The sequence below is a fragment of the Physella acuta genome, unplaced genomic scaffold (assembly GCF_028476545.2).
Source record: "Physella acuta isolate Inbredline_101_S28 unplaced genomic scaffold, ASM2847654v3 ptg001341l, whole genome shotgun sequence".
Taxonomy (NCBI): Eukaryota; Metazoa; Mollusca; class Gastropoda; family Physidae; genus Physella; species Physella acuta.
The window spans coordinates 13,513-39,236 of record NW_026732856.1 but is presented as its reverse complement, the minus strand read 5'-3'; the positions used below and the strand labels follow the sequence as shown (position 1 = coordinate 39,236).

At 35.1% G+C, this 25,724-nt stretch overlaps 1 protein-coding gene across 1 annotated transcript; it reads right to left on the bottom strand.

Annotated features, from left to right (window-relative positions):
• Positions 1–10,082: 10,082 nt before the first annotated feature.
• LOC131958597 (alpha-(1,3)-fucosyltransferase C-like) lies at positions 10,083–23,168 on the bottom strand. Its single transcript, XM_059323713.1, has 5 exons — positions 22,948–23,168; positions 12,365–13,011; positions 11,871–11,996; positions 11,264–11,358; positions 10,083–10,562 (listed from the first exon to the last, which is right to left on the bottom strand). Exons 1-5 carry the CDS (start codon positions 22,971–22,973, stop codon positions 10,083–10,085), a joined length of 1,374 nt encoding a protein of 457 aa, XP_059179696.1. The 5' UTR covers positions 22,974–23,168.
• Between the last annotated feature and the right edge of the window lie 2,556 nt (positions 23,169–25,724).

The window sequence follows — 25,724 nt, the reverse complement described above, 5'->3', positions numbered from 1 at the left end:
TAGAATATATCGCACGCTAGTATATATAGTTTCTTTCCAGCATCGCTTTGGGTATGTCTACAGCCCCCCCCCCCCCAACGAAATACAATTAAAATATAAAATATATACTTTTAACAGTGTCAGTGCTCCATACCTTCCCTAGAGAATTTAGTCGTCCCCCCCCCCTAAAAGAAGTATTTCAAGTGCCATCCCCCACCCCCACCCCCCCCCCTCCCCACGGCGAAAAATAGTCTGGAAAAAAACCCACTATCTGCATGATAGATGTTTAGTTGCCAAAAATAGGAAACGGGTCTAGATTATAAATATCCTGTCTACCTTTAGTATGTGCGATCGGTGTTTCTATCAATTTTTTTTTCTCCCAGGGGAGGGGGGGGGGGGGAGGCAGTGAAAAATATTTTTTTTTTGGGGGGGGGGGGGGGAGGGGTTGACAAAATTTTCTATTACGTTCGAGGGGGCGGTAGACGTTCTAGGGGGGGGGGTGGGCGCTTCATCTCTCCTCCCCGGTAATCGTTTACCACCCACTAAACAAATAGCATTTATATAGAAAATAAACACTTCAGCGATTTTTCGCTACCGCCGCCCCATCGAAATTTAATACAGACCATCTGAAAGTTTACCTACTTCTTTTATAGCCAGATTTCACTGAAAGCGCCAGCCAACCCTTTCGTTTATTTACAATATATAATGCGCATGTGCAGAACTATTGAGTTTCGTATTTTCTGCCGAAACATCTCTTTTCGTCACCTCGAAATATATATTTAGGGTAGCTCACTCCCGTTTTATTAAATAACTAAACCACACCCATACCTCATTAAACTACTGGAACGCAACAATGCTAAAGTAAGTTAAAGGAAAGCATTTATACAACATCCACTACCAAAACTCGGTGTTACACTGATTTTAAAAAAAAAAAAACCCGCTAATTTCACAACGCCCAATTCACGTTTTAGCCTCTGTAGTTATAAAAAATGCCCTCACATATTGTTAAATTCTCAACAACTAATGAAAACGTGTTACAAAAGTGTTTGACTAGAACAGAGCACAGTTTTATGTTTACGTATTGTTCGATCTCAATGTATATTAATATTTCAACATAAATAATTGAAACAAATTTCATCAAGCTTACCTGGTCATTGGCGAGGGGAGACTCAGCTAGACGCTCATCGCTTGACATTGAACATTCATGGAAAATCATCTGTTTATTTCTCCTGAACCGTCTGTTTCACGGCAGGAAAACTTTGCGTGATTTTAGTGCACACGCTCAAATCAGAGTTTCTTCCAGGTATCTCTTCGGTGGGGGGGGGGGGGGGGGGGAGGACGACGACACATGGACATGGAATTTATATAGAAAACATATGCTTTTACCAGTGTCCTCCCCCCGACAATGTCAAGTGCCCCCCCCCCCCCCCCCCCCCCCCGCGGAGAAAAAAGTCTGGAAGAAACACTAGCTCAAATGGGCCCAACCGAGAATAGTGTCCAGAATATTTGAAATGCAGGTTATATATTTTTTAAAAATCGTGTATAAAGAAAAGGAAAAAAAAATATATGGGGGGTAGCTCATAAATGAGTATATTTTATTTAACACCTTCGCCCCAACCCGATTTGTTTGTTTCCCTTCCATCGGAGGATTTTCCTTGACAAGGGAACTAACTAAAGCTATGTTGAATTTTCCTAAAACATTAATAAAGTTATTTCCCTTTAAGCTTATTTTTTAAAGTTTTATTTAAATAGATTTTCAAAATTTTATCAAATCCTTGTCAACATTACATTCATTGATCTTAGTCTTCTTTATTTGTATTTTTTAATAATGGACGGTATTTATTCCAACACAATATTGCATCCCATATCAATTTGTAATGCGATATATTGCAACCAGCTCCGGGGTCTCATCCGCAGCTGGGGAGGGGCGCGGAGGGGGGAGGATACGCATTTGGAGCATTGGTTGTCAGAAATCTATCGCTCGACTTCCTAATCACACCTTACACTATTCATCGGTTTCATGATAATTAACAAGGTTTATATACTATACCACGGGTTCCCAACCTGGGGGTCGCGACCCCCCTGGGGGTCGCGAAGGTCTTTCTGGGGGGTCGCCAACTGGTATACTAAACCTTAGTAATTTGAAACAAAACATAAATATTTAGAAGAATTTTTTTTAATTCGGCTTCATTAACATCACTGGAGATGTAATAGAGAAGAAACAAAGCGCACTGTACAAAGTTGTTCTCAGTCACGAATCTACGAAATCTTCAAAACTAAAACGCCATTTGAGACGAGTCATTCGGAACACACCAAAAATATATGGAGTTCTTTCGTCGGTAAGAAGCTAGTTGCAAACGCCAGAGACTTGATCGAACAGGAAGTTTTCACCAGAATTAGTGCAAGCATTAAATGATGTCGCGATAGAAAATGTCAAGAAAAAAAAAACAATAGGAGAAAATCTCATCAAACGCTGCATGTACGTAAATGTTAAATAACACATTTTTATCAAAATTAAGCTTTCACCATTCTTTGCTTTTCAAGTTGATAAATCAACAGACGTGAATTCGTGCTCGCAGTTGCTGGTCTGTGTTTATATTCATGCGGATGATAGCAAAGAAGAGTTGTTGTTTTGTGAAGATAGCAGGGAGAAAATAAATACCTTTTTTTGTAACTGGATGATTAAAATGGGTTAAAACGGCTGTGGGGGGTTTGTACGGATGGTGCGCCATCTATGTTTAGCTCAAAATCGGGCTTTCAGAAAACAGAAAATATTTAGCTTCCTAACCACTGCCCAAGCCAATCGACATCAAGAGTCCATTGCTAGTATAAGTCGTAAATTATATAAAATCTGGAGCTTCAAAGAACTGAGCAAAAACATTAATATAGATCACGAGGTTCTGCTCTTCTACACTACAGTACGCTGGCTGTCAAACGAAATGTTGTAAATTGTGTTTTTGAATTGAAATCTGAAATCAAATTGTTCTTGGGAGTGCAAAAGAAACAAGACTTTTTGGTATACTTAAAACGACATAGAGTGGTTGGAGAGAATATCATACCTAGCAGATGTGTTCGAACATCAAGATAAGCTTAACCTGAAGCTTCAGGGAAAATGAACGAATATTATAACTTTCCATGATAATCTCGGGGCATTTTTATCAAAGCTGCAAAATCGGTAAAGAAAACAAATCTTGGAAATATTGTAAATTTGAGAAACTCTGCGGTGTGGTAGATGAATCTGATTGTGAGATAATACAATTTTTGAAAGAAGCGATTTCTGGGCATCATGAATCTCTTGAAAACGAACTGCATCGCTATTTCTCTGAGCTGAAAAAAGAAGAATCTGCATTTACGCATAACCCATTCTCTTCTTCCCTTGATGTTGCCAGCATTCACGATGAATTACAAGATGAATTCTTTGATTTGCAGAATGATTCCGAGTAAGATGAAAAACTGCAGACACAATGTTGGTGTAGTATTCACCATTCATATCAAAACGTAAAATTGATTGACTTTTCGAGAATATATTTTCAACACTATTCTCTGATTAAAAACAACATTAAGATAATTATAACGACATAGGTTGGCGTTAACAAAAAAATTTTTTAATTAAAAACTTAACCACGAAGGTTTAGTGAATAGTATGCAATTTTACTCATGCTATTAAAATAGTTATCAAGAGTAGTTCATATTGAAAGTCTACTAGAAAATCTTATTTTAGTGCTTATTAATCTCCATACTAATTTCGGCTTTTTAATTCTATGGGGGTCGCGGGTCACTTACTTTTTATAAAAGGGGGTCGCCACTCGAAAAAGGTTGGGAACCACTGTACTATACAATCGCTAAAGTTCAACTTTATTTTATTTTATTCTTTTATATTTGATATTTATCCATAAAATAACTAATTTTTGACGACGAGCTAAGTAGGCCTACATCAGCTAAATTTTTTTTTTTTTTTTTTTTTTTTTTTTCAGCTAAAGTTCGCACATAAGATCTAGATGCTGTTGTCCCATTGTATTTACCTATGGTCCTATTTTTTAAATACATTATTTCTTAGTCTAAATTAGTGGTTTTCATTCCGGTTTTATGTTAAAGAAATAAATCGTGTTTTGTGTTTTATCCTTCAAAGTACTAAAATTTCAAAATGTTTTTTAGGACCTTTATCTTATTGTCAGCTTAAAATCTAATTAAAAGATAAAATCACAACAGAATCAATTTTCTACTAGCGGAGTCAAATAAATAATGCAGTTACTTCCCCTGAACTATCATCCCTTGCAGGTAACGACTATGCCTGTTGTATTGATTGCTGCCGATCGATAAGGTAACTACACAGGTGATCTTATGGGTAACTCTTTTTAAACACGTAAACATTTTTTTTCTTTTTTTCTTTTTTTTGTATTCAGCAGTGTAGAAGATTGAATAGAAAAAAACGATCAATACCAATAATCAATAACTATTTTGGATTCTGTTTGAAATTATAGAGGTCAAAACGATGCCCTTTATTCAAAATGGATGAACTTTTGCTGTCCGCACGCCCAGCCCCGTATCCGTACACAACTGATGTATGCGAGGCTATGGTGGTTTGGATACAAAATCGATATACCTAATGCACCATGATCGATTTATTGGTTTGGTCTTCTGGAACCAATGGATATAAAAAATAAATATTTTTTTTTTTACTTAGCTAGGAGTTTAAAAAATTACTAAACATTGAAGCGTTGTTACTGTTGGAGAATGTGACCCCCCCCCCCCCCCCCCCCACACCGACAAAAAAGTGTTTAAAGTGACTGTTGTATATGTTGTGTAGCTATTAATACCAATTTTGTTTACAGTACCTGATGTAAATGTCGTTGTGTAGCTACCCTTGATGGTGTTTATAGTGCTGACATATGAGCCACCCATTTAGTACTTCGTTCGCATAGCCATCGGTATCGCAATTAGCGGCTCTTTGATGTGCGAATGTGTTTCATTCAGGGGGCACAGTGCATGTAAGAGATGGTAGTTATACGAAGGTATGGTTTATGTAGAAGAGTAGTGACACGTACGTGTGTTGTATGTAGAAGAGTAGTTATACGTAGGCATAGTTTATGTAGGTGAGTAGTTAAACAAAAGTATGTTGTATGTAAGGGATAGTTATACGAATGTAAAGTGTATGTTGCAGGGTAGTTACACGAAGTATGGTGTATGTGGGAGGGTATTTATACGGAGGTATGGTGAATGTAAGGGATGGTTATACGAAGGTATGGTGTATGTGGGAGGGTAGTTATGTGAAGGTATGGTGTATGTAGGGAAATAGGTATACACGTTATAGTATTTGTAGTCAAGTAGGTATGCGAATAATGGTGTATATAAGACACAGTATTTTGCACGAAAGGCACATAAAGGTGTAGTGTATGTGGGTGAACACAGTTATACGAAAATTATATAAATGTGTGTTTAATGTAGTAGATAGTAGTTATACGAAAGTGTAGGTATGGCTAATTTGCTAGATTTGTAACATCTATGTTACTATTTTTCTCACTCATGTTCATGTGATATAAATAACTCAAGATAAGAATTTTATAAATTGTCTTATAAGAGAGTCGGCGGAAACACAAAGAAACCAGTGCAGAACCTGGCCGGAACGGCTAGGTATCTTATTAGTGAGATGGTGTAAACGTAAGTAAAGCTCTTCTTTCAGACTTTAACATCAATAGGTCGTGTGCAGTAGATTTTTAAGTTTTCTTGACTTCGGCATAATTATGAAAGGATGGTGTGGTCAGCATTATACCATTACTTTACCCAACGTGAGTCAAGTACCCATTAGAGCTGAATGGAAAGAGAGCTGGAGTTGTGAGATAGAAACCAAAAAGAAAAAAAAAGAAACAACAAAAACAAATAATGTAAATTCTTTATTAACAGAACAATGCCCAACCAACTGTATATATTATGAAGCTTTTTTTTATTTTTAAAAAATATTTAAACACCAAAACAAAGCCAACTCGCTCCCGAGTAAAATTTATCTTCTTTAAACTAAAACAAAAAAGCTCTTCCAAAAATTAATCTGTGAATAAAAGATAAAAAAAAACAACAAATGCAAACGGAAAATCAACAGTTTTTAGCGAATCTACCTACAATATGTGTTCACATATTTCAGCCTGCAACTATACTTCTTGCTAGATGAAATGTAAAAAATTAATACCACAAGCAGCTCACCCCCCCCCCCCCCCCTTATTCCACGTAACTATCGTCCACAAAAAAAAATAAGTACATATAAGCACAGAGTAATGTTACTATAAATAACTCAAACTGCGAATGGATTTATAAATAAATTGCATAACTGTTGAATTCAGATGATGAATAAATTACATTAACTGCTAAATTCCGAAGATGAATAAATTACATCAACTGTTGAATTCAGGTAATGAATAAATTATATCTACTGCTAAATTCAAATGATAAATCAATTACATTAACTGTTGAATTCAAGTCGAAAAAAAAACGGGTAAGCCACTGATGCAATATTTAAGAGTAATACGTTGCGATTGACACAAATTAAATTACTGGAGCGAAATAAATGTAAGATGTACCTATACATCGAGGCAGCTAAATTTACCAAGAGATCAGCATGTGGTAAATTTTAGCCAATGTTTCAATGTAAATTAAAAGATCCTAAACTTTAAAATAAAAAAATAAATTATTTAATTAAAATTAATAAAAACCCTTCACTTTACAAGAAAATAAAATCAAATAAAAATTAATAAAAATCTTGTTTAACAAAATTTAAGTTTTATAGACAAAAAAAAATATTTTTATTTAGCACAAGTATTATAATCGCTTTTGAAAAGGCAAGGAAAAATGTTTCATAGTTACAGAAAAAAAAAATTTCGTTAGCCAATGATCTTATTGCTGCTAATTTCCGTAATGACAAGCATACTATCTGCCCCTTCCATTTGGGTTCTAAGATTAATAATGAACATTGCAAGCGCACCTGATTCAATATGTGTAAGTACTACTTAGTAGTGCTAGTGAATCAATGTAGTCAATTATGCAATAATGTTAACTATTACAAAGTCGAAGTAATATGAATATGAATTTAACGCTCATAGAACTGTACTTATGTGCAGGTTTAACGAAATCGCTTGATAAGAAATTGGTTCGAAATTTAGCTAAAAAGCAATCAACTTAACTAACTTATCAATTGATCCACCCTCTACATAGTTATCTACCCTTTTGTTATTTTTTTAATATATTAATTCTTTCATTACTTTTTAATGACTTCTCCTATTTTTAATTAGATGTGAACTAGAACAGTTGAGTAAATCTCTTGTTTACCAAGTTGAAGAGAAATAATTGCTTCATAAGTAATGGGTTCCAAATTAGGTTTAAAAACTTGACAACAAACAGACACATAGACTAACGCAATGACAGCATTGGAATGCTAAGTAAAAAGCTTGTTATAAAAAACGAAAGTATCCTTTGCCAATAAGCATATAAAAAGCCCACGAATGGGGATGAATAAGGCATACAGTGAGAAAGAAAGAAAATAATATGGCGAGGAAACATTACACTGAAATCTCCAGGAGTAGAGGAAAGTAGGTCGTCAAAGAAATCCTGGAGGATCGATGACGATGGACTTCTGCTGGGCTTACACTGGCGCAAATAAAGACAGACGCCCAAAACAGAGTCCAATGGAAAGGTGTGGTTGCAGCTCTTCATGTGCCACAAAAGAATAAAGGAAGTAAGAAAAGTGAATAATCACATTGACTTAATGGCTCTTATAGCTGCTGCCCAGCATAGAAATTACTTCTGTTGAGTGATACATACATTGAACAGAAGAGACCAATGCAAGTAAATAAAACCCGTTGAACAGCAGCTAAAATTCAACAGTTTTTAATGTAAACAACACAAATAAAATAATTTAAATCACAGTTTATCCATTGGGGTCTCCAGTTTAATCGTAATGTGTAGATCATTACATTTAAATCATAATTATGTAGGTCGAAATATGTAGATCATAACATGTAGATCATATGTAGGTCGTAATATGTAGACCATAACATGTAGATCGTAATATGTGGATTACATATTGTATTATTCTACAATACATGAGTTAACATTTTTGTTGTGTTAATGTTGCTAATGAAAACACTGATTTGATTTCATGGCAAGGCTAAAAAAAAACAGAGCACAATGTGTTTTGTTTTCAGAAACAATAACATAATATTGAATATCAATTTTAAAAATATGTTATAATTACAAAAAAATGGTTTTCGTTTACAAAAAATGCTTTGTATAACAATGACATTTAATTTACATGGAATTCAAAAACAAGAGCTTTAGAGTATTTGTAAAAAATATTTGCTGTAAATTTATATGTACATATACTTATACATGAAAATGGAATGTTATTGAAATATCAGCGTTAAACACGTCCTCAGTTAATATGCTATAGATCTGTGATAGCCATTTGCAAGGGTGGCCATATTGTTGTGCTTGGTGTTGTGTTATGTTGTCTAAGCAAAAATAGTTCCTAATGCCCTCCCATGTGCTATTTTGGTTAAGATCATTCTGTCTTCCCAAGTGCTGTTTTTTTTAGCTCATTATGTCTTCTAAAGAGTTGTTCTTTAGCTCATTCTGTCTTCCAAACAGTTGTTTTTTAGCTCATTATGTCTTTCCAATTGCTATTTTTTAATTTGATCCTGTCTTCCCAAGTGCTATTTCGTTTAGCTCATTATGTCTTCCCAAGGACTGATTTTATTAGCTTATTATGTCTTCCCAAGTGCTGTTTTTATTAGCTTATTCTGTCTTCCCATTAGCTGTTCTTTAGCTCATTCTTCTTCCCACGTACACATTTTTTTTATCTCATTCAATCTTCACAAGTGCTATTTTTTTAGCCTATTGTGTCTTCCCAATTGCTGTTTTGGTTTAGCTCATTCCGTCTTCCCATCTTCTAGTTTAGCTCATTCTGTCTTCCGATGAGCTGATTCGGTTTAGCTCCTACTGTCTTAGCATTGGTCCTAGTGGGTCAGCTAAAGCTGACTTAACATTACAAGGGCCCTTATCGATTAGTTTCTACTGTATGCTTCAGCCCTATTGGCTGGAAATAAGGTCAAGTGAAGAGTAAATCATATTGACTAATTACATCCCGTGAATAATATATCACATTGATATTTGCATATTGGAGAATGTATATCGACCTGTAAATATAAATCACATTGACTATTTTCATCCCTAGAATAATACATCACATTGATATTTATACATTGGAAAATGTATATCAAACGGTTTATTATATCCTGTGAATATTTTATCAAAATGAGTATTTATATTTCATGAACAGTTCACCACGTTCAATATACATGACCGTGAACAGTATATCACATAGACTTTTAAATCATGGTACAGATGGAAGGCAACATTCCTGCGACGGAGGAGTTCTGTTGGGAATATGGCCAGATCCCACTTGCCTCATGGTACATTTGAAAGGCAACATTCCCTGCCAAGAGGAGTTTGGATGAGCCTGTGGAGACTATGGCCAGACCCCACTTGCTCTTCTTCCCATGGTGTATGACCCGCACATAACTTTGAACGGTCAGTGAACTCAAATCTCTGGGCCTGTAGGAACATTGACTGATGACGTCATAAAAAGACTTTTATCCCATATTTTCTCACATCAAACCACATCATAAGGAAGCTTATTTATCCCATATTTTCTCACATCAAACCACATGATAAGGGAGCTTATTTATCCCATATTTTCTCACATCAAACCACATGATAAGGGAGCTTATTTATCCCATATTTTATCACATCAAACCACATGATAAGGGAGCTTATTTATCCCATATTTTCTCACATCAAACCACATGATAAGGGAGCTTATTTATCCCATATTTTCTCATTTTATGTCACACCGTAATGAATTTTTTATATATCCCATATTTTCACACTTTATATCACATCACGTGGAAAAATATATATATTTATCCCAAATTTTTCTCACTTCAAGCTAGTGTGATATGTAGTTAATTAAAGTACAAAACGGAAGAACGGGGCACAAGGCATATTCACTCTTAATTTCAAATGAGCACACAAACACAGTATAAAACACTAATAATATTTCACACGTCGTGTGGAGTTATACATGCCCCCTCTTGTATCCATTGGTTCATATCATGGATTTTGTTAAAAGTATGAGTGTGTAATTTTTTACATACTTGACACCCCACAGATGAAATGCCTGCGGGGATTTCAGTCACGTGCCTGTATTTGTCTTTCTCTGCCAGGTAACCGGCGTACCTGTTTAAGTCACTGGCCAGATTTTTCAAAAACAAAGCCAAATCTTTCGGCGTTTTGAAATCAGCCGCGTTGATCATGGTGTTGTTGGGGAGATACTGACCGTACGGCGCCCCTCCACGGGCTACGGGGATGATGTGGGTGTCGGGATTGTAGGCTTTGAATAGTTTTTCTGTGATGTAATCTTTACAGTGGGAGTTTTCAAAAGACAGGTAAAATTTGTAGTGATGTCGGAGTAGGTCATCGCAGACTTCCTGCTTGCATGGTTGACCGCAGGCCCCGTAAATATCAACCTCAATGTATTTCTGAAAATAAAATGCACACACAATTTAACCGATTTTAAACAGATACAGTATTTATAATTCAGAAAAATATAAGAAAAGGGGGTCAAATATAAGTTACAGGATCCGCCTCAACCTACGGCAAACAGAAATTGTGAACTAAATTAAAAGCGTATAAAAGTCTCAAAACTTTTGGTCGGCTGGGGATAGCGATTAGTCGGGGGAAAATGAACGAAGTTGGCAAATACATGTTGGATTTAAGTGGTAGGCTGTGGTATAAAAATTTTTTATTGCCTTCAAACTAATTTTTTTAATGAATTTTTAAATTGTGGGTTCGTTAAAAACACCAGTTTTAATGCCCCAACATTTCCCAAAATTTAGTGTTATTAATGGATATTTTTTTGAAAATTCATAATAAACTAGTTTGAATGTATGCATTTCAAATTTTTAGCTAAGTACCTTAAAATATGGTAGAAGATTATGAATTCATTGTTTATTGGACTTAAAATATAATATTTTATGAATGGTGGAAATCCTTCCCGGGGTTAATGTGTCAAGATGGCCGCCGTTGTCATAGTTACCAAGGTTTCCCCCCACATTTTTTTTTTAAACAACATGTGCAGATGTAGGCTACTTTGAAAAAGCTAAAGATAAATAATTGTTTTCTATCAATAATTGTTTTTTTCCAGGAGCCAAGTCCCCACTTTAGACTAGCAGAGACCTACCTGCATCTCCTGTACGTAGTTGTTGCGCTTTGACGGAGCTCCGCAGTTTGAGACCATCCACATTGCCATTTTAGTTTTGCTCTTTGCTATCTCATCTGAGCAATGATACAGGAAAAACATTATCATAGAGTTTGTTTGCTTTTTGTCTGAGATCGTTTGTCCATGATATCTTGTGTCAGTGTCGTATTTTGTCTCTGAGTTTATTTATCATATATATATATATATATATATATATATATATATATATATATATATATATATATATATATATGTATATATATATATATATATATATACATATACATTTATATATATATATATATATATATATATATATACATATACATATATATATATATATATATATATATATATATATATATATATATATATATATATATATATATATACATATATATATATATATATAATTATAAAACAGAAACGAACGCACAGACCCACAAACCACATCAAACACATGCAATACATACTGAAGAATTCAACAGACATTTTAAACGCATTTTAAGGCGAAGACGAAGCCCCAGTGCGGGGAGTGACACACTACCTAGCGGCTTATGTTACAGTCACTAACGCACTCTGTACCTACAGTAATTGGGCAGCTCCTGCTGTGGTCTAGGTGAGTAAACGAGACGGTCGTACGGCACAAACACGTCAGAGTCGGTCCTGTAGTGGATGGTCATGTTGAATGCTTTGTTCCAGACTGAACCGGCATCTGAGAGATCAGAATTAATAAAAAAACTTTTTTTGCACATTCTCAGAATCATTTTCAGAACGTGAAGTTGGTATCTGGACATTGCTCGCGATGTGGTTATCAAATTCGGAATGGATGGTGTTTGTGGATTCCCAATACGCTAAATTTACATTACATTTAATATTCAATATTTAAAAAATTTGTATTTTGGTTGTTTACAAATTTAAAAATCACGGGATCTATTTTAATAAATTAATCTGCGCATTGAAACTGATATAAAGATAGAGATAGAGGATATGATACTATTTGTGCTTAAACATTATAATGTTGGGTATGATTGTAGTTGTGAATAGAAAGGACGAGTACTACATATAGCATCAAGCTTCTACCTGAGATAAAGCTCGCGTGTGTATGTATCGGAGACTCCCACATCATCACTCCATAGATCTGGTGAGCCCAGCGCTGTGGGGGACGAAATCCGTCGCTCAAACCCACGGCATACACCAACACGACATCTGTCATCTCGTTGACGTTAGTATCGACGAATTTACAGTTGGAGAATTCGCAGGATGCGAAATCAAAATCGCTGTCAGGTATCCAAGATGGCCGCCTAAGAACGGCGATGGAGTAGGTCTTCGTGTCGTTGGAATTGGCACGAGTACCATTTGGGCATAAGATGTAAGGGGAGGTATTGCATGGGGCTAGGATCGACACACTAGTTCTGTTTGTCGTCGTGGGTGTCGATGTTGTCGTGGTAGCGTTCTCAAGTAGGTGAAGATGAGTCCAAGAAAGTGTGGTGTTCGTGACGTTGGTTAGGTTGGTGGTGTAACAGGTGGCGCATGATGTATTGTTGACCGGTGATGGCGTTTCGAGAAGAGGGGAGTAAATATCGCTGATGTTGATAATCCCCAGGGTAGAAAGAGGCAAAATTTGATTCCATTTGATGATGTCGTTGTTGAGGTAGATGATGAGGAGCAAGCTGAACGCCACGCTGATGTAAAGTGTGATTCGCTTTTCTGGCACGTATTTGAGCAAACTGAAACACACAATAAAATTGCTTAAACAAAATGAATAGAGCGGGAGTGATCTCCCCTAAACTTTCTCGATATATACAGATACAACACAGCAGTAGATGGGAACTAGGGATATAGGCAGGTTTTTAAATCAATTTTTACATACTTATACATTTTAAAAATAGAATAGAATCTTGTAGAAAAAAGAAATTGCGGCAAATTAAATATTTAAAAAATGCGTTTATAACAGTGCTGAACATTAAAACTTTATAAATTCATATGCGGTCACCGAAAATTACTCAAAATTTGACAGAAAAAAGAAAATTAAATCTTTAATATGTGAAATGTCATCTATCTATAAGAAACAGGACTCAGGGTATAGGCTTTTGAAAAACCGAAAGTAGAATAAATTCCACTTTCGTTTACCAGAAATCGCGAAAAAGTTGATGCAGAATTACAAATTAGATGTAATAGTTATATTTGAAATTTCAACAAACTAGCTGTAGCAGTATTGAAGTTATCGTGTTTAAAGACACAAACACAGACACACAGACAGACAGACATACAGACAACATTGCAAAATTAAGTTTTTCCGACTCTACGTTTTACATAAAAGCTTGTTATTAAAACGTTTTTTATGATTTTTTTTTCAGTACTTTAAAATTTTTAAATTTACAATAGAGTTGCATGACTAAAAACCATTACTCACCTAATGAACTTGATAACGCGTGTATAATAGTGCGGAATAGTTGAGTAAGACTGCCTACTAATTTTGTCAAAATTTAATTAATCCATAAAAATTAATTAGGCAACCAATTACGTCAAAATTAATGTCTTGTTGCATTGTCTTCATGTTTTGACCCACGTACCAAGTACGAACCAAATCTATTTGTTAGAAGTGCCTGAATTTTCGCTCGGGCGTTTCGATCTAGAAAGACAGACGACTTGCGACATAGGAAACAATTTCAATAAAAGCTTTTAAAAAATGTTATACATTTTTTTAATAAAAAGCTTTTATATAATAATGCACTAAAAAGTAGAAAATAAATTATACACTACTATGTAAATAACTATAAAGAAAAGCGTGGGTCACTTTAATATCTATTGGATACCTTTACTAGTATTTAGGAAGAGACCCACGCTTTTCTTTATAGTTATTTAAACGTTTTTTATAAAATTGTTTTTCAGTACTTTAAATTTTTTATTTACATTAGAGTTGCATGACTAAAAACCATTGCGCACCTAATGAACGTGATAACGCGTGTATAATAGTGCGGAATAGTTTAATAAAACTGCCTACTTATTTGGACACAATTTTAATTAGTAGTGTATAATAGTGCGGAATAGTTGGGTAAGACTGTCTACTTATTTGGTCAAAATTTAATTCATTCATAAAAAATAATTAGGCATCCTATTAAGTCAAATTTAATGTTATATTGCATTGTCTTCATGTCTTGACCGACGTGCCAACGTCGAAACAAATCTGTCGTTTAGAAGTGTCCGAAATTTCGCTCGGGCGTTTCGATCTAGACAGACAGACAAACTGACGAGGAAGTGAATTAAACAGAAGCTGGTGAAAATAGAATGATTTTCTCAAAGCAAATAGAACAGTGTCTCACTGGTCATTGTGTGAAGAATAAAAATTTATTCCTGCAGTAACAAGACATAGTAAATTTTTTTTTAATTTAACACGTATTTCTATAAATTTATTTCCCCGAAGTTCGTTCTTTAAATTCGCATGCTACTTATCTACCTCATTACGTTTGTTTTCATGAGTGTATTGAGAGAGAAAAGTCAACTCCCCCTCTCCACCGTGACTAACTCGCTTCTACGCCGATGTTATAGTTTGACTCAGAGGCGTAGCGATGGGGGGGGGGGCAGGGGGGGACATATGTCCCCGGGCGCCGACCTTAGGGGGCGCCAAAATGGGTTGTAAAAACAAATTAAAATGTCATTTTAGCTACATTTTTGCAGTTTGAGGGGGGGGGGGGGGTGCAAATCGAAAGTTTGAGGGGGGGGGTGCAAATTGAAAATTTGCATCCGAGGGGCGCCGAATTGAAAGTTTGTCCCCAGGCGCCGGGAAGGGTCGCTACGCCTCTGAGTTTGACTGCTTTTGTAATGTATAGTTGTAAACGACCTTCCTACATGAACTAACATTTAGCAAGCAACGGGGAGGGCATTGATTGTGTTCACACAAAGGCGTGTGCATGAATAAATCAGCCAGTGCTAAATAGTTTCACAATACTTCAATTGTGGGGATAGACATGCATTGAATTTATTGTTGAGAAGTTCGTGCTTTTTAAATAATAGCTTATATAAATCAATAGCAGACAATGACTTCATTAAGTTCGTACTTCTTAAACACTACCTTTTTTTCAATCAGTAACAAAGATCTAATTAAATTCTTAAATAATAGATGCTTGAAATCAATAACAGAAACTGCCTCACTAGGACTGAATACGTTAAATTATTTTTTCAAAATTCTGTTCATTTCCTATTCAATGAATCTAACCTACTGAGTCAGTTTACGTAGCGTTAGTAGACAGGTAGTTTCATGTAGACAAAACTTAAGTAGTTAGCATATAGATATGAGACATAGTATACCTACAACAAACAAGTAATTTAACCATAAAGAAAAGACAGGCAGATATTCACTAGGCATGAAACAGGTAGTTTACCTGTAGACATTAAACAGGTAATTTAGCCATTCGTATGAGTCAGTTGGAATACCTATAAAAATGAGGTTTATTTATAAAATGAAGGCAGTTTTTCTATAAACATTAAACATTTAACTAAAGACGTAGAACGGATAATGATTTACCTAAAGCCACTAAACTCGTAGTTTGTTAATAAAACAAAAACTCGTGTCGGTAAGCTCCATAGTTGTAACTCATACACCGCGTAATATATATATATATATATATATATATATATATATATATATATATATATATATATATATATATATATATACGAGCCGACCCGCGGCATATCATACGCCGCTATTTAGTTGTTGTTTTTTCTACTTTTCAGTAATTCATAATTTGTGAATTCGACAGTACCAACGCTGCCACTGAAAATATTTCTTTAAAACACTATTAGTAGCTCGTTAAGGACGATAACCCCCCTCCATCCCACTCTCTCCGTTAAAGTACACTCCACTTAGTTACCCCCCCCCCTCCCCCTACGTTTAAAATCGATTCAAACTAAATTATCTGCCCCTAATAGTAGTCACTAAACCCGGCTCTGCTTGTAAATATTTAGCGTGAACCACAGCTCACCAGACCATGTAGGGGTGGGGGTGGTAGGGAGCGCGCTTACAGCTTGTTTTCTAGCGTCTCCCAGAAGGAATTTTATATATATATATATATATATATATATATATATATATATATATATATATATATATATATATATATATATATATATATATATATATATATATATATATATATATATATATATACATATATATATATTAAGCTACTCAAATACCGGGGATAATTGTTCATGTACCGTGGGTATCAAGCCTGTTTCAGCTGTTTCTTTGTGTTTCAAATTCATTGTCTTTTTTATGGCTACCGTCTCAAGTTGTTTGAACGATTACTTAGGAAAGGATTTAATTAATCCTGGGCGGATATTATGGGCTTATATATTTTTTATATTTTGTACACACGACGTAATCCAGATCTGGTTGAGAGCTATATGACGCCCAAGTATGTGGTCTTCCCGCAGTCGGTGGTGTTCACGAAACCCCCATACACAAAGACACCCTAGCTGAAAATTACACGGACCCCTGGTTTAGAACTTAGTTTCTGTTAGACATTTTAATTCCGCGGAGGGTGGTGGTGGTTGTGGCATTTGAAATTCCGATGGGGGCAGGATATTTATTTTCCTATTTGAAAGGCTACAGATAATGGCCTGGGGTTGAATGGTGCATTAAAGTCAGAAGGTTTAAAAAAAAGCCCATTGTGTGCCACGTAGGAGAATTCTTTATAACCGGTTCTAAACTACTGTAGATCTATGCTGTGTAGTTTTAAGACAAAACGAGACAGAAGGGGTTCAGACGACTATTTCGCAATCATGTATTTTAATCGTTCAATATTTTGAATATAAAACATAGGAAAATCGTGTCTACGCTGTATTTTAAAAATTAAATAATTATTTTTTTTCAATTTGCAAATTTAATTCTTGTTTTAAAATAAAGAGCAATTACAATTAGTTGTGCGTGTAATGTTTAAACAATTAGGCCATAATTTGCTCTTATTATCTTGTTATTAAATACAAAAATCAATGAAAGCTTGTTTTAAACTATATAAAACATAGAGTAGTAAAATGATACTAATGTGCATTTTATACTAATTCTATACTACAGTTATGGCAAATTATAAATAAATGCATATATATATATATATATATATATATATATATATATATATATATATATATATATATATATATATATATATATATATATATATATATATGGTTGAGGCTATACCAATTCGACTGGGAATAGCCCATATGGCTATTCTCAGCCGGCTATCATTTCGTGTAACATAACGGCTGTATATCATACAACAACAATAGAATTCATCGCAGTTCAGGTAGCTTTAGCGAAAAGCGGTATATTTTATTGCGTTTTGTTTTGATAAGAAAAAAAAATGTTAAAGCTTTTAGCGTATGTTCTCCGTTGATTAAGGATAGACACTTCGTTCTTAGTAAATTATTCATGCAGAGGAGTGGCTGGATAATACGTTAGGAATCGCGATTTAGGGTGGGGCGGTGGGTTCGGATCCCGTTTGGCCCAAACTGTTCTTTTCTTTTCAAGTTTTTATGCATATCTGAGAGGAAAAATAGTACTTTATAAAATAAAAACTGTAATTAGTTTATTTCAAAGTAATTAAAACAAGTCACATTTTATGACACGGTGTATTGTCATGGAGTCTTGGCCTACGTGATAAGTTTGAAACCAATCAATCTGGTGGAAGTGATAGTTTTGGATACATCGGAAATACCGTAACGTACTACTTCTTTCAGTCACCAACTCAATCAAAATTTAGTAAAGGAACTCATCAGAACTGAGTGGACTCAGGGACGTCCGTCCGGTAGGAGTGATATGTTTTGAGAAATTTGAAATACCGTAAAGTTCTACTTCTTTCAGTCACCCGAAATCACTCACAGTTTAGCTAGGGAACTCATCAGAGCTGAGTGGACTCAGGGACGTCCTGCTGACTTAAACTCGGATAAGATAATATTGCAGTGTTTACTAATATTCATTGGCGTCGCCACAGGGGTATGGCAGTGATACTCAATATTCGTTGGTGTCAGCTAGGGGGGGGGTGTTTGTCGAAAGGGCTTATCAGTGGCGTCGTCATAGGGGTAAGGCAGTGCCTGATAATATTCAGTGGCGGCACCGCGGGGATTGAGGGTGAAGGGGGGGGGTCAAAACTGTGCCTATTAAAATATTCAGCAGCGGCTCCGTGGAGAGTAGGTTAGTGTCTGTTAATATTGAGTGACATCGCCCTAAGAAAGTGTCAGTGCTTATCGATTATCAATGACAGCTATATGTGTATCTAACACTGTTTACAAGTATACACTTGTGTCGCAATTGTAATTGCTTGTTCCATTGTTTACACAAATTAACTACTCTTTCCAACCAGACCACGATAACGCCATTTTCACGCTGTACCCAGATCATCGATTGTTCTAATTATTTTTGTTTATTCAGCCATAAGTCAACACAGTATGCATCGGTAGCATGATGTTTGGGCGTATTAAGATACCTAAAAATGATAGCGTCGCGTGGTGGGAAGTGGGGGGGGGGGGGGGGGGGGGGGGTAGGTGCTTTAGATGTAGATCTCATCGGGTGCACTGATGGAAGTAGGAAAAAAAATCACCCTTATCAACAAAACGAACATAATTTTCCACGCTTAAAAGGCCTTCGGAAAATATACCTTAAAAATGTTTAATTTTAAGAGTGCCCCGTGGAGTTGAAATAAATAAGACGAAAGAGCAAGAAGAAACTAACAACAGTATATACTAATTTAGAGTTTAACAAAAGTTCGTAAAAAAAATATTTACAAAATTTAAAGGAGTGCAGTTGCACTCGAAAATACGAACATATTTGCATTAAAATTTGAAATGTAAAATATTTTTTTATATATTTTTTTAAATCAGATTTTATCCATCCTCCTCCCGCTACATCACCGACGTAAATTTATACAATTAAAAAATTCATAAAAAACGTTTTAATAACAAGCTTTTATGTAATGATGCACTAAAAAGTAGAAAATAAATTATAGACTACTATTTAAATAACTATAAAGAAAAGCGTGGGTCACTTTAGTATCTATTGGATACCTTTACTAATGTTAAGGAAGACACCCACGCTTTTCTTTATAGTTATTTAAATAGTAGTCTATAATTTATTTTCTACTTTTTAGTGCATCATTACATAAAAGCTTGTTATTAAAACGTTTTTTATGAATTTTTTTTCAGTACTTTACATGTTTTATTTACAATAGAGTTACATGACTAAACACCATTGCGCGCCTACTGAACATCACGTTCAGTAGCCGCGCAATTGTTTTTGAACGCAGCCATTACGTGATGGCGCAGCTATTGAAGGTGATGACGCGTGTGGTGTGGTTGGCTAGACATGCCTACTAATTCGGTCCAAATTTTAATTAATTCATAAAAAATTAATTAGGCATCCAATTAAGTCAAATTTAGATTCAGATTGCATTGTCTTCATGTCTTGACCCACGTGCCAACTGTGAATCGTATCGGTCAAGTAGAACTGTCCGAATTTTCACTCCTGCGTTTCCGTCTAGACTGACGACTGACGAGGAAGTGAGTTAAATAAAAGCTTGTAAAAAGACATTCGTCGTAAAGTCGCCTAAACGATAGACGGTCTTTCCGGCTGCGTTTAGTTCCGGAAATTGTTGCAAACACAACTGTGTGGCTATGGAAGAAAATTCTACCAACATTTGAGTATGAAAGCGTAACAAATAAAGTAAGCGTTCTTAGTTTGACCATAACATTTTAGAATATTATCCGTTTTTTAAAAGGTAGTTAAGGTGAGAATTTTGGGCATAAAATAGGTTCGTACGTATTTCCCTACATTACCCACTTCCTCACCAAGCTACGCTGTTGTTTCGCCAATGTATAATTGTGTTGCGGACTCCTTTATAAATAATAACCGTTTTTGTGTTGAAATTTGTACAATAACCACAGCTATCATTGTGTTCAATAATCAAACAGTGACTTTAAAGAAACAAATCTTTTAAATTAAAAAAAAAAAAATTTTTTAAGTTCGTGGACGAATTTTAGACTTGTTCACAGATCAATCGCCCCTCCCTTATTCCCCCCCCCCCCCCCCCCCCGACATCGCTAAGAATCACAATGGTGGATATTCCATTATTTGTACGTGACTCGACAATTAACAACCCGCTGTGACTGTCCACGCATGACTGAGCACTAACTGTTAACATAACGCAGAGGGGCATCGGGGGAGGGTGTGTTAAAACATTCAACGGCTTTGTATTGTTTCACTTTAAAAAATAACTGCTTTGAAGACACACAAACATTACGGCGATCGAACATTGTTTAAATAACTTCAGTGGTTTAAACAATCAAATTTAAAATACGTCCAGGTGCGTAGAAGAAGACTAGATTTAACCTATACGAGCCGACCCGCGGCATATCATTCGCCGCTTTTTAGTTGTTGTTTTTTCTACTTTTCAATAATTCATAATTTGTGAATTCGACAGTACCAACGCTGCCACTGAAAATATTTCTTTAAAACACAATAAGTAGCTCGTTAAGGACGATAACCGTTCTAATTACTTGATGGCGCGGCAGAGCTAGAATCAATACACACTGGCGTTAGTTTTACATGTCAATGTGTTGATGTGTCTTTAGGGTTCGTGTGCCAGCCAAAAAAACAAAACAAAACAGTACACAATCGATTGATATTGAAGGTCCCATGTCGACAACATGAAACGGCTTCAACGGGGTATGAGCTTTTATTTAGTTCACCATGTCTGTTCGTTTGTTTGTTAATTTGTTTGCTCATAAAATATACACGTTTTGTCGTCAAAACTTTATTAAGTAACAAATTTTCTTTACATATTTTCAGAGCATTTAAAATCTTGTTTTTTTTTAAAGTTTTTTTTTTAAGTTGTTATTTTTAAGGTTTTTTTATGCGATGTCGTTCATCTAACTGAAAATGCACTCAAGTTACTTACAGACAGACACTATAAATTGTAAAACTGTTTTCCGAATTTGAAAGGTGTAAAACGTCGAGATTTGTTAAAATAGATCGATTTCAACTTTTGCACCATTACAATACTGCCGTACACGATAAAGTGAAACAAGCAAATATAAACACGTTTAGCCTCATCTTCAGTCGCAATTCGTTTCAAAAAAGCAAACCATATTCACGACTAAATATATAACCAAACCATATTCACGACTAAATATATAACCAAACCATATTCACGACTAAATATATAACCAAACCATATTCACGACTAAATATATAACCAAACCATATTCACGACTAAATATATAACCAAACCATATTCACGACTAAATATATAACCAAACCATATTCACGACTAAATATATAACCAAACCATATTCACGACTAAATATATAACCAAACCATATTCACGACTAAATATATAACCAAACCATATTCACGACTAAATATATAACCAAACCATATTCACGACTAAATATATAACCAAAACATATTCACGACTAAATATATAACCAAACCATATTCACGACTAAATATATAACCAAACCATATTCACGACTAAATATATAACCAAACCATATTCACGACTAAATATATAACCAAACCATATTCACGAGTAAATATATAACCAAACCATATTCACGACTAAATATATAACCAAACCATATTCACGACTAAATATATAACCAAACCATATTCACGACTAAATATATAACCAAACCATATTCACAACTAAATATATAACCAAACCATATTCACGACTAAATAATTAACCAAACCACACTCATGACTAAATATATAACCAAACCATATTCACGACTAAATAATTAACCAAACCACACTCATGACTAAATATATAACCAAACCATATTCACGACTAAATAATTAACCAAACCACACTCATGACTAAGTATATAACCAAACCATATTCACGACTAAATATATAACCAAACTCAAACCATATTCACGACTAAATATATAACCAAACCATATTCACGACTAAATATATAACCAAACCATATTCACGACTAAATATATAACCAAACCATATTCACAACTAAATATATAACCAAACCATATTCACGACTAAATAATTAACCAAACCACACTCATGACTAAATATATAACCAAACCATATTCACGACTAAATAATTAACCAAACCACACTCATGACTAAATATATAACCAAACCATATTCACGACTAAATAATTAACCAAACCACACTCATGACTAAATATATAACCAAACCATATTCACGACTAAATAATTAACCAAACCACACTCATGACTAAATATATAACCAAACCATATTCACGACTAAATATATAATCAAACTCAAACCATATTCACGACTAAATATATAACCAACCCATATTCACGACTAAATATATAACCAAACCAAACTCATGACTAAATAAATAACCAAATCACACTCATGACTAAATAAATAACAAAACCACACTCGTGACTAAATAAATAACCAAACTACATTCTCTTTAAATTAGTTTCGTCGATTTCAAGCAAATAACTTTATTAACTCCAGGCTTGGCTAAGAAAAAAAAATATAACTTCTGTTTCTGCACGATTACAGATCTAGTTTCGTAACTTTAATTTGATCTAATTTAAACACACAATTAGTCTTCAAACTTAAATTTACCAAGTCTAGAATCTTACTTAAATGAGATTTACCTTTTCAATAACGATGGTTCATCCATGTTGTGATAGTGTTTGATGCGTCACCCGGCAGTTAGTGTTGAAGCATGTTACTTGTGTAAACCTGTAGTGTGTACTGTGACAGCTGTCGCATTAGAGCTAAATAACTCGTCAGCTTCCTTGAATAATTCTGTTTAAGTACTGATCCAGCTGTTCGACTAAGGCTATAACACGTTGGCTTCCTTGAATAATTTTGTTTTATGTAATAATCCAACTGTCCCAGTATTACTATAACACATTGGCTTCCTTGAATATTTCTATTTTATGTACTGATCCAACTGTTCCACTATGGCTATAACACGTTGGCTTCCTTGAATAATTCTGTTTTATGTACTGATCCAACTGTCTCAGTATAGCTATAACACGTTGGCTTCCTTGAATAATTCTGTTTTATGTACTGATTCAACTGTTCGACTATGGCTATAACACGTTGGCTTCCTTGAATAATTCTGTTTTATGTACTGTTCCAGCTGTCCTAGTATGGCTATAACACGTTGGCTACCTTGAATATTTCTATTTTATGTACTGATTCAACTGTTCCACTATGGCTATAACACGTTGGCTTCCTTGAATAATTCTGTTTTATGTACTGTTCCAGCTGTCCTAGTATGGCTATAACACGTTGGCTACCTTGAATATTTCTATTTTATGTACTGATTCAACTGTTCCACTATGGCTATAACACGTTGGCTTCCTTGAATAATTCTGTTTTATGTACTGATCCAACTGTCTCAGTATAGCTAAACTACTTTGGCCTACCGTCTCAGACAACAACTGCTGATTTTCAATTCAATCTAGCTCTTTCCTTGATGCATACACTCCAAATCTATTCACGCGACACCGTGCTACTAATGTCGAACCATTCTCGTTCAATGGTTCTGTTTTGTGTTATGCGTCACCTGTCGCACAACAAGCTAATTACTCGCGTCCTGTTACGTCACACGCTGATTTACGATATCAATCATTAATAAGTTAGCTCTTCCTCTTGTTCAGTACCTGGGGAATATAGAGATAAATAGTACGAATATTAGTATCATCGAGGTCACTCAGGATAGTATATTTCTTCTGCTTCATAATCTCATCAAGAAATCAACAACGATAACTACGTGAATAATAAATAGTCTTACGTTTATTTAGTAGCTGTATATTATTATATTAAAAATAATTGTAAGTAGTAAAACATTTTGATTAAATAAACATAGTCCCGTTTAAATGTTACGTTTCTCTAATGCAGTCATAATAAATAGTATGTTTTGTGTCGATGTTCATATTTTTATACACGTATGTTTTTATAACAGTTATATATATATATATATATATATATATATATATATATATATATATATATATATATATATATATATATATATATATATATATATATATATACATATATAATACATAATTTAAAGAAACTTATGTTTATAGACAATGTTTTTCTGCACACATGTGTTTACACATTTATTTTTTATACAAATATTCTTCCCCGCTATCAAGCCGATAATTTATATTTGTTAAGAGCTGTCTTTTTTTTTATCGATTACTCTTTCCATTCATAAAGCGATGGCCCAAGTATACTTAATCCGAATGGGTGTGAATGGATAAATAAACTGTCACAGGTTGATGAATACAGGTCTGGGTTATGAGTTTGTACTAATATCTTCTTCTTCTTCGTTCTAAATTTTAGTGAAGGAAGGGATCCCCTTCAACACAATTAAGTATACGTGTCAACAGAGGCGTAGCCAGGGGGGGGGGGCGGGGGTTGCGGACCGCACCGGGTGACACCATTTAGGGGGGTGACACCAAGGCAAAAAATAGCAAAGTACATAGAGAAAAACTTGAGGGGTGCAAATTGAAAGTTCGAGGGGGTGGGGGTGCTAATTGAAAGTTTGAGGTGGGGGGCGTGCAAAACGAAAGTTTGAGGGGGGGGGGGTGCAAATCGAAAATTTGAAAGTTTGTCCCCGGGAAGGGTGGCTACGCTTCTGGGGGTTGACACTATTAAGTGCCGCACTGGGTGACACCCGACCTCGCTACGCCACTGCGTGTCAACTGGTTATGCGGCAGTGAGGCCTTTGACTCCAATTCCAGCTCTTCTTGGATTTGATTTCTTTGTCCAACCAAGAACAAAATACAAAGCAGCGGTGTTTTTATTTTGGAGTTGTCTCTCCTAGAAGAGCGGCTGTCCCCAGCTGACGAGCTTCATCTGCCCGAGGGTTTGAACTCGAGACTTGGTTTTGCAACCATAAGTTTACCGACTCGACCACGTCGACCCCTAAATTTGCTTTATATTGTGAAATCATCTAAAGTTATATTTCGAAAAGGGTGTGAAAGAAACATTTTAAAAAAGTTACCTCTACGAACGGGTTGGTGTTATATTCAGGGTTGGACTTAAACCAATGTCTATGGTTGGGTTTGGTTTTGGGTTAAGTTTAGGCTCAGGTGAATGCTTAGGTTTTGGTATTTTTCTTAAGATTAGGATTAAGGTAATATATAGATACAGAGTTGGAGTTAGAGTCAGGATTCTTGAACTTGGGGGAGGGGGGGTGGTGGCGGGTAATTGACAGGGTGGTAATTATCCGGGGGTAATGATGGGGGCGGGGGGAAATATCCGGGGGGGGGTAAAATTGACGGGGATGGGGAAATGTCCTAGACACAATTTTATTATCCAAAATGTAAAAAAAAATATGGTAGAACTAAGTCATGTGGTTTAAAATAGTATATTTTTATTTTAACATTTTATCGGCAAAGTTTTG

Coding starts and splice junctions, on each gene's coding strand:
- LOC131958597 (XM_059323713.1), bottom strand. CDS start 22,973: ATGGATGAACCATCGTTATTGAAAAG. Junction 13,012..22,947: donor GAACCATCGTTATTGAAAAG/GTAAATCTCATT, acceptor TGTGTGTTTCAG/TTTGCTCAAATACGTGCCAG. Junction 10,563..11,263: donor ACTACGTACAGGAGATGCAG/GTAGGTCTCTGC, acceptor TTTTATTTTCAG/AAATACATTGAGGTTGATAT.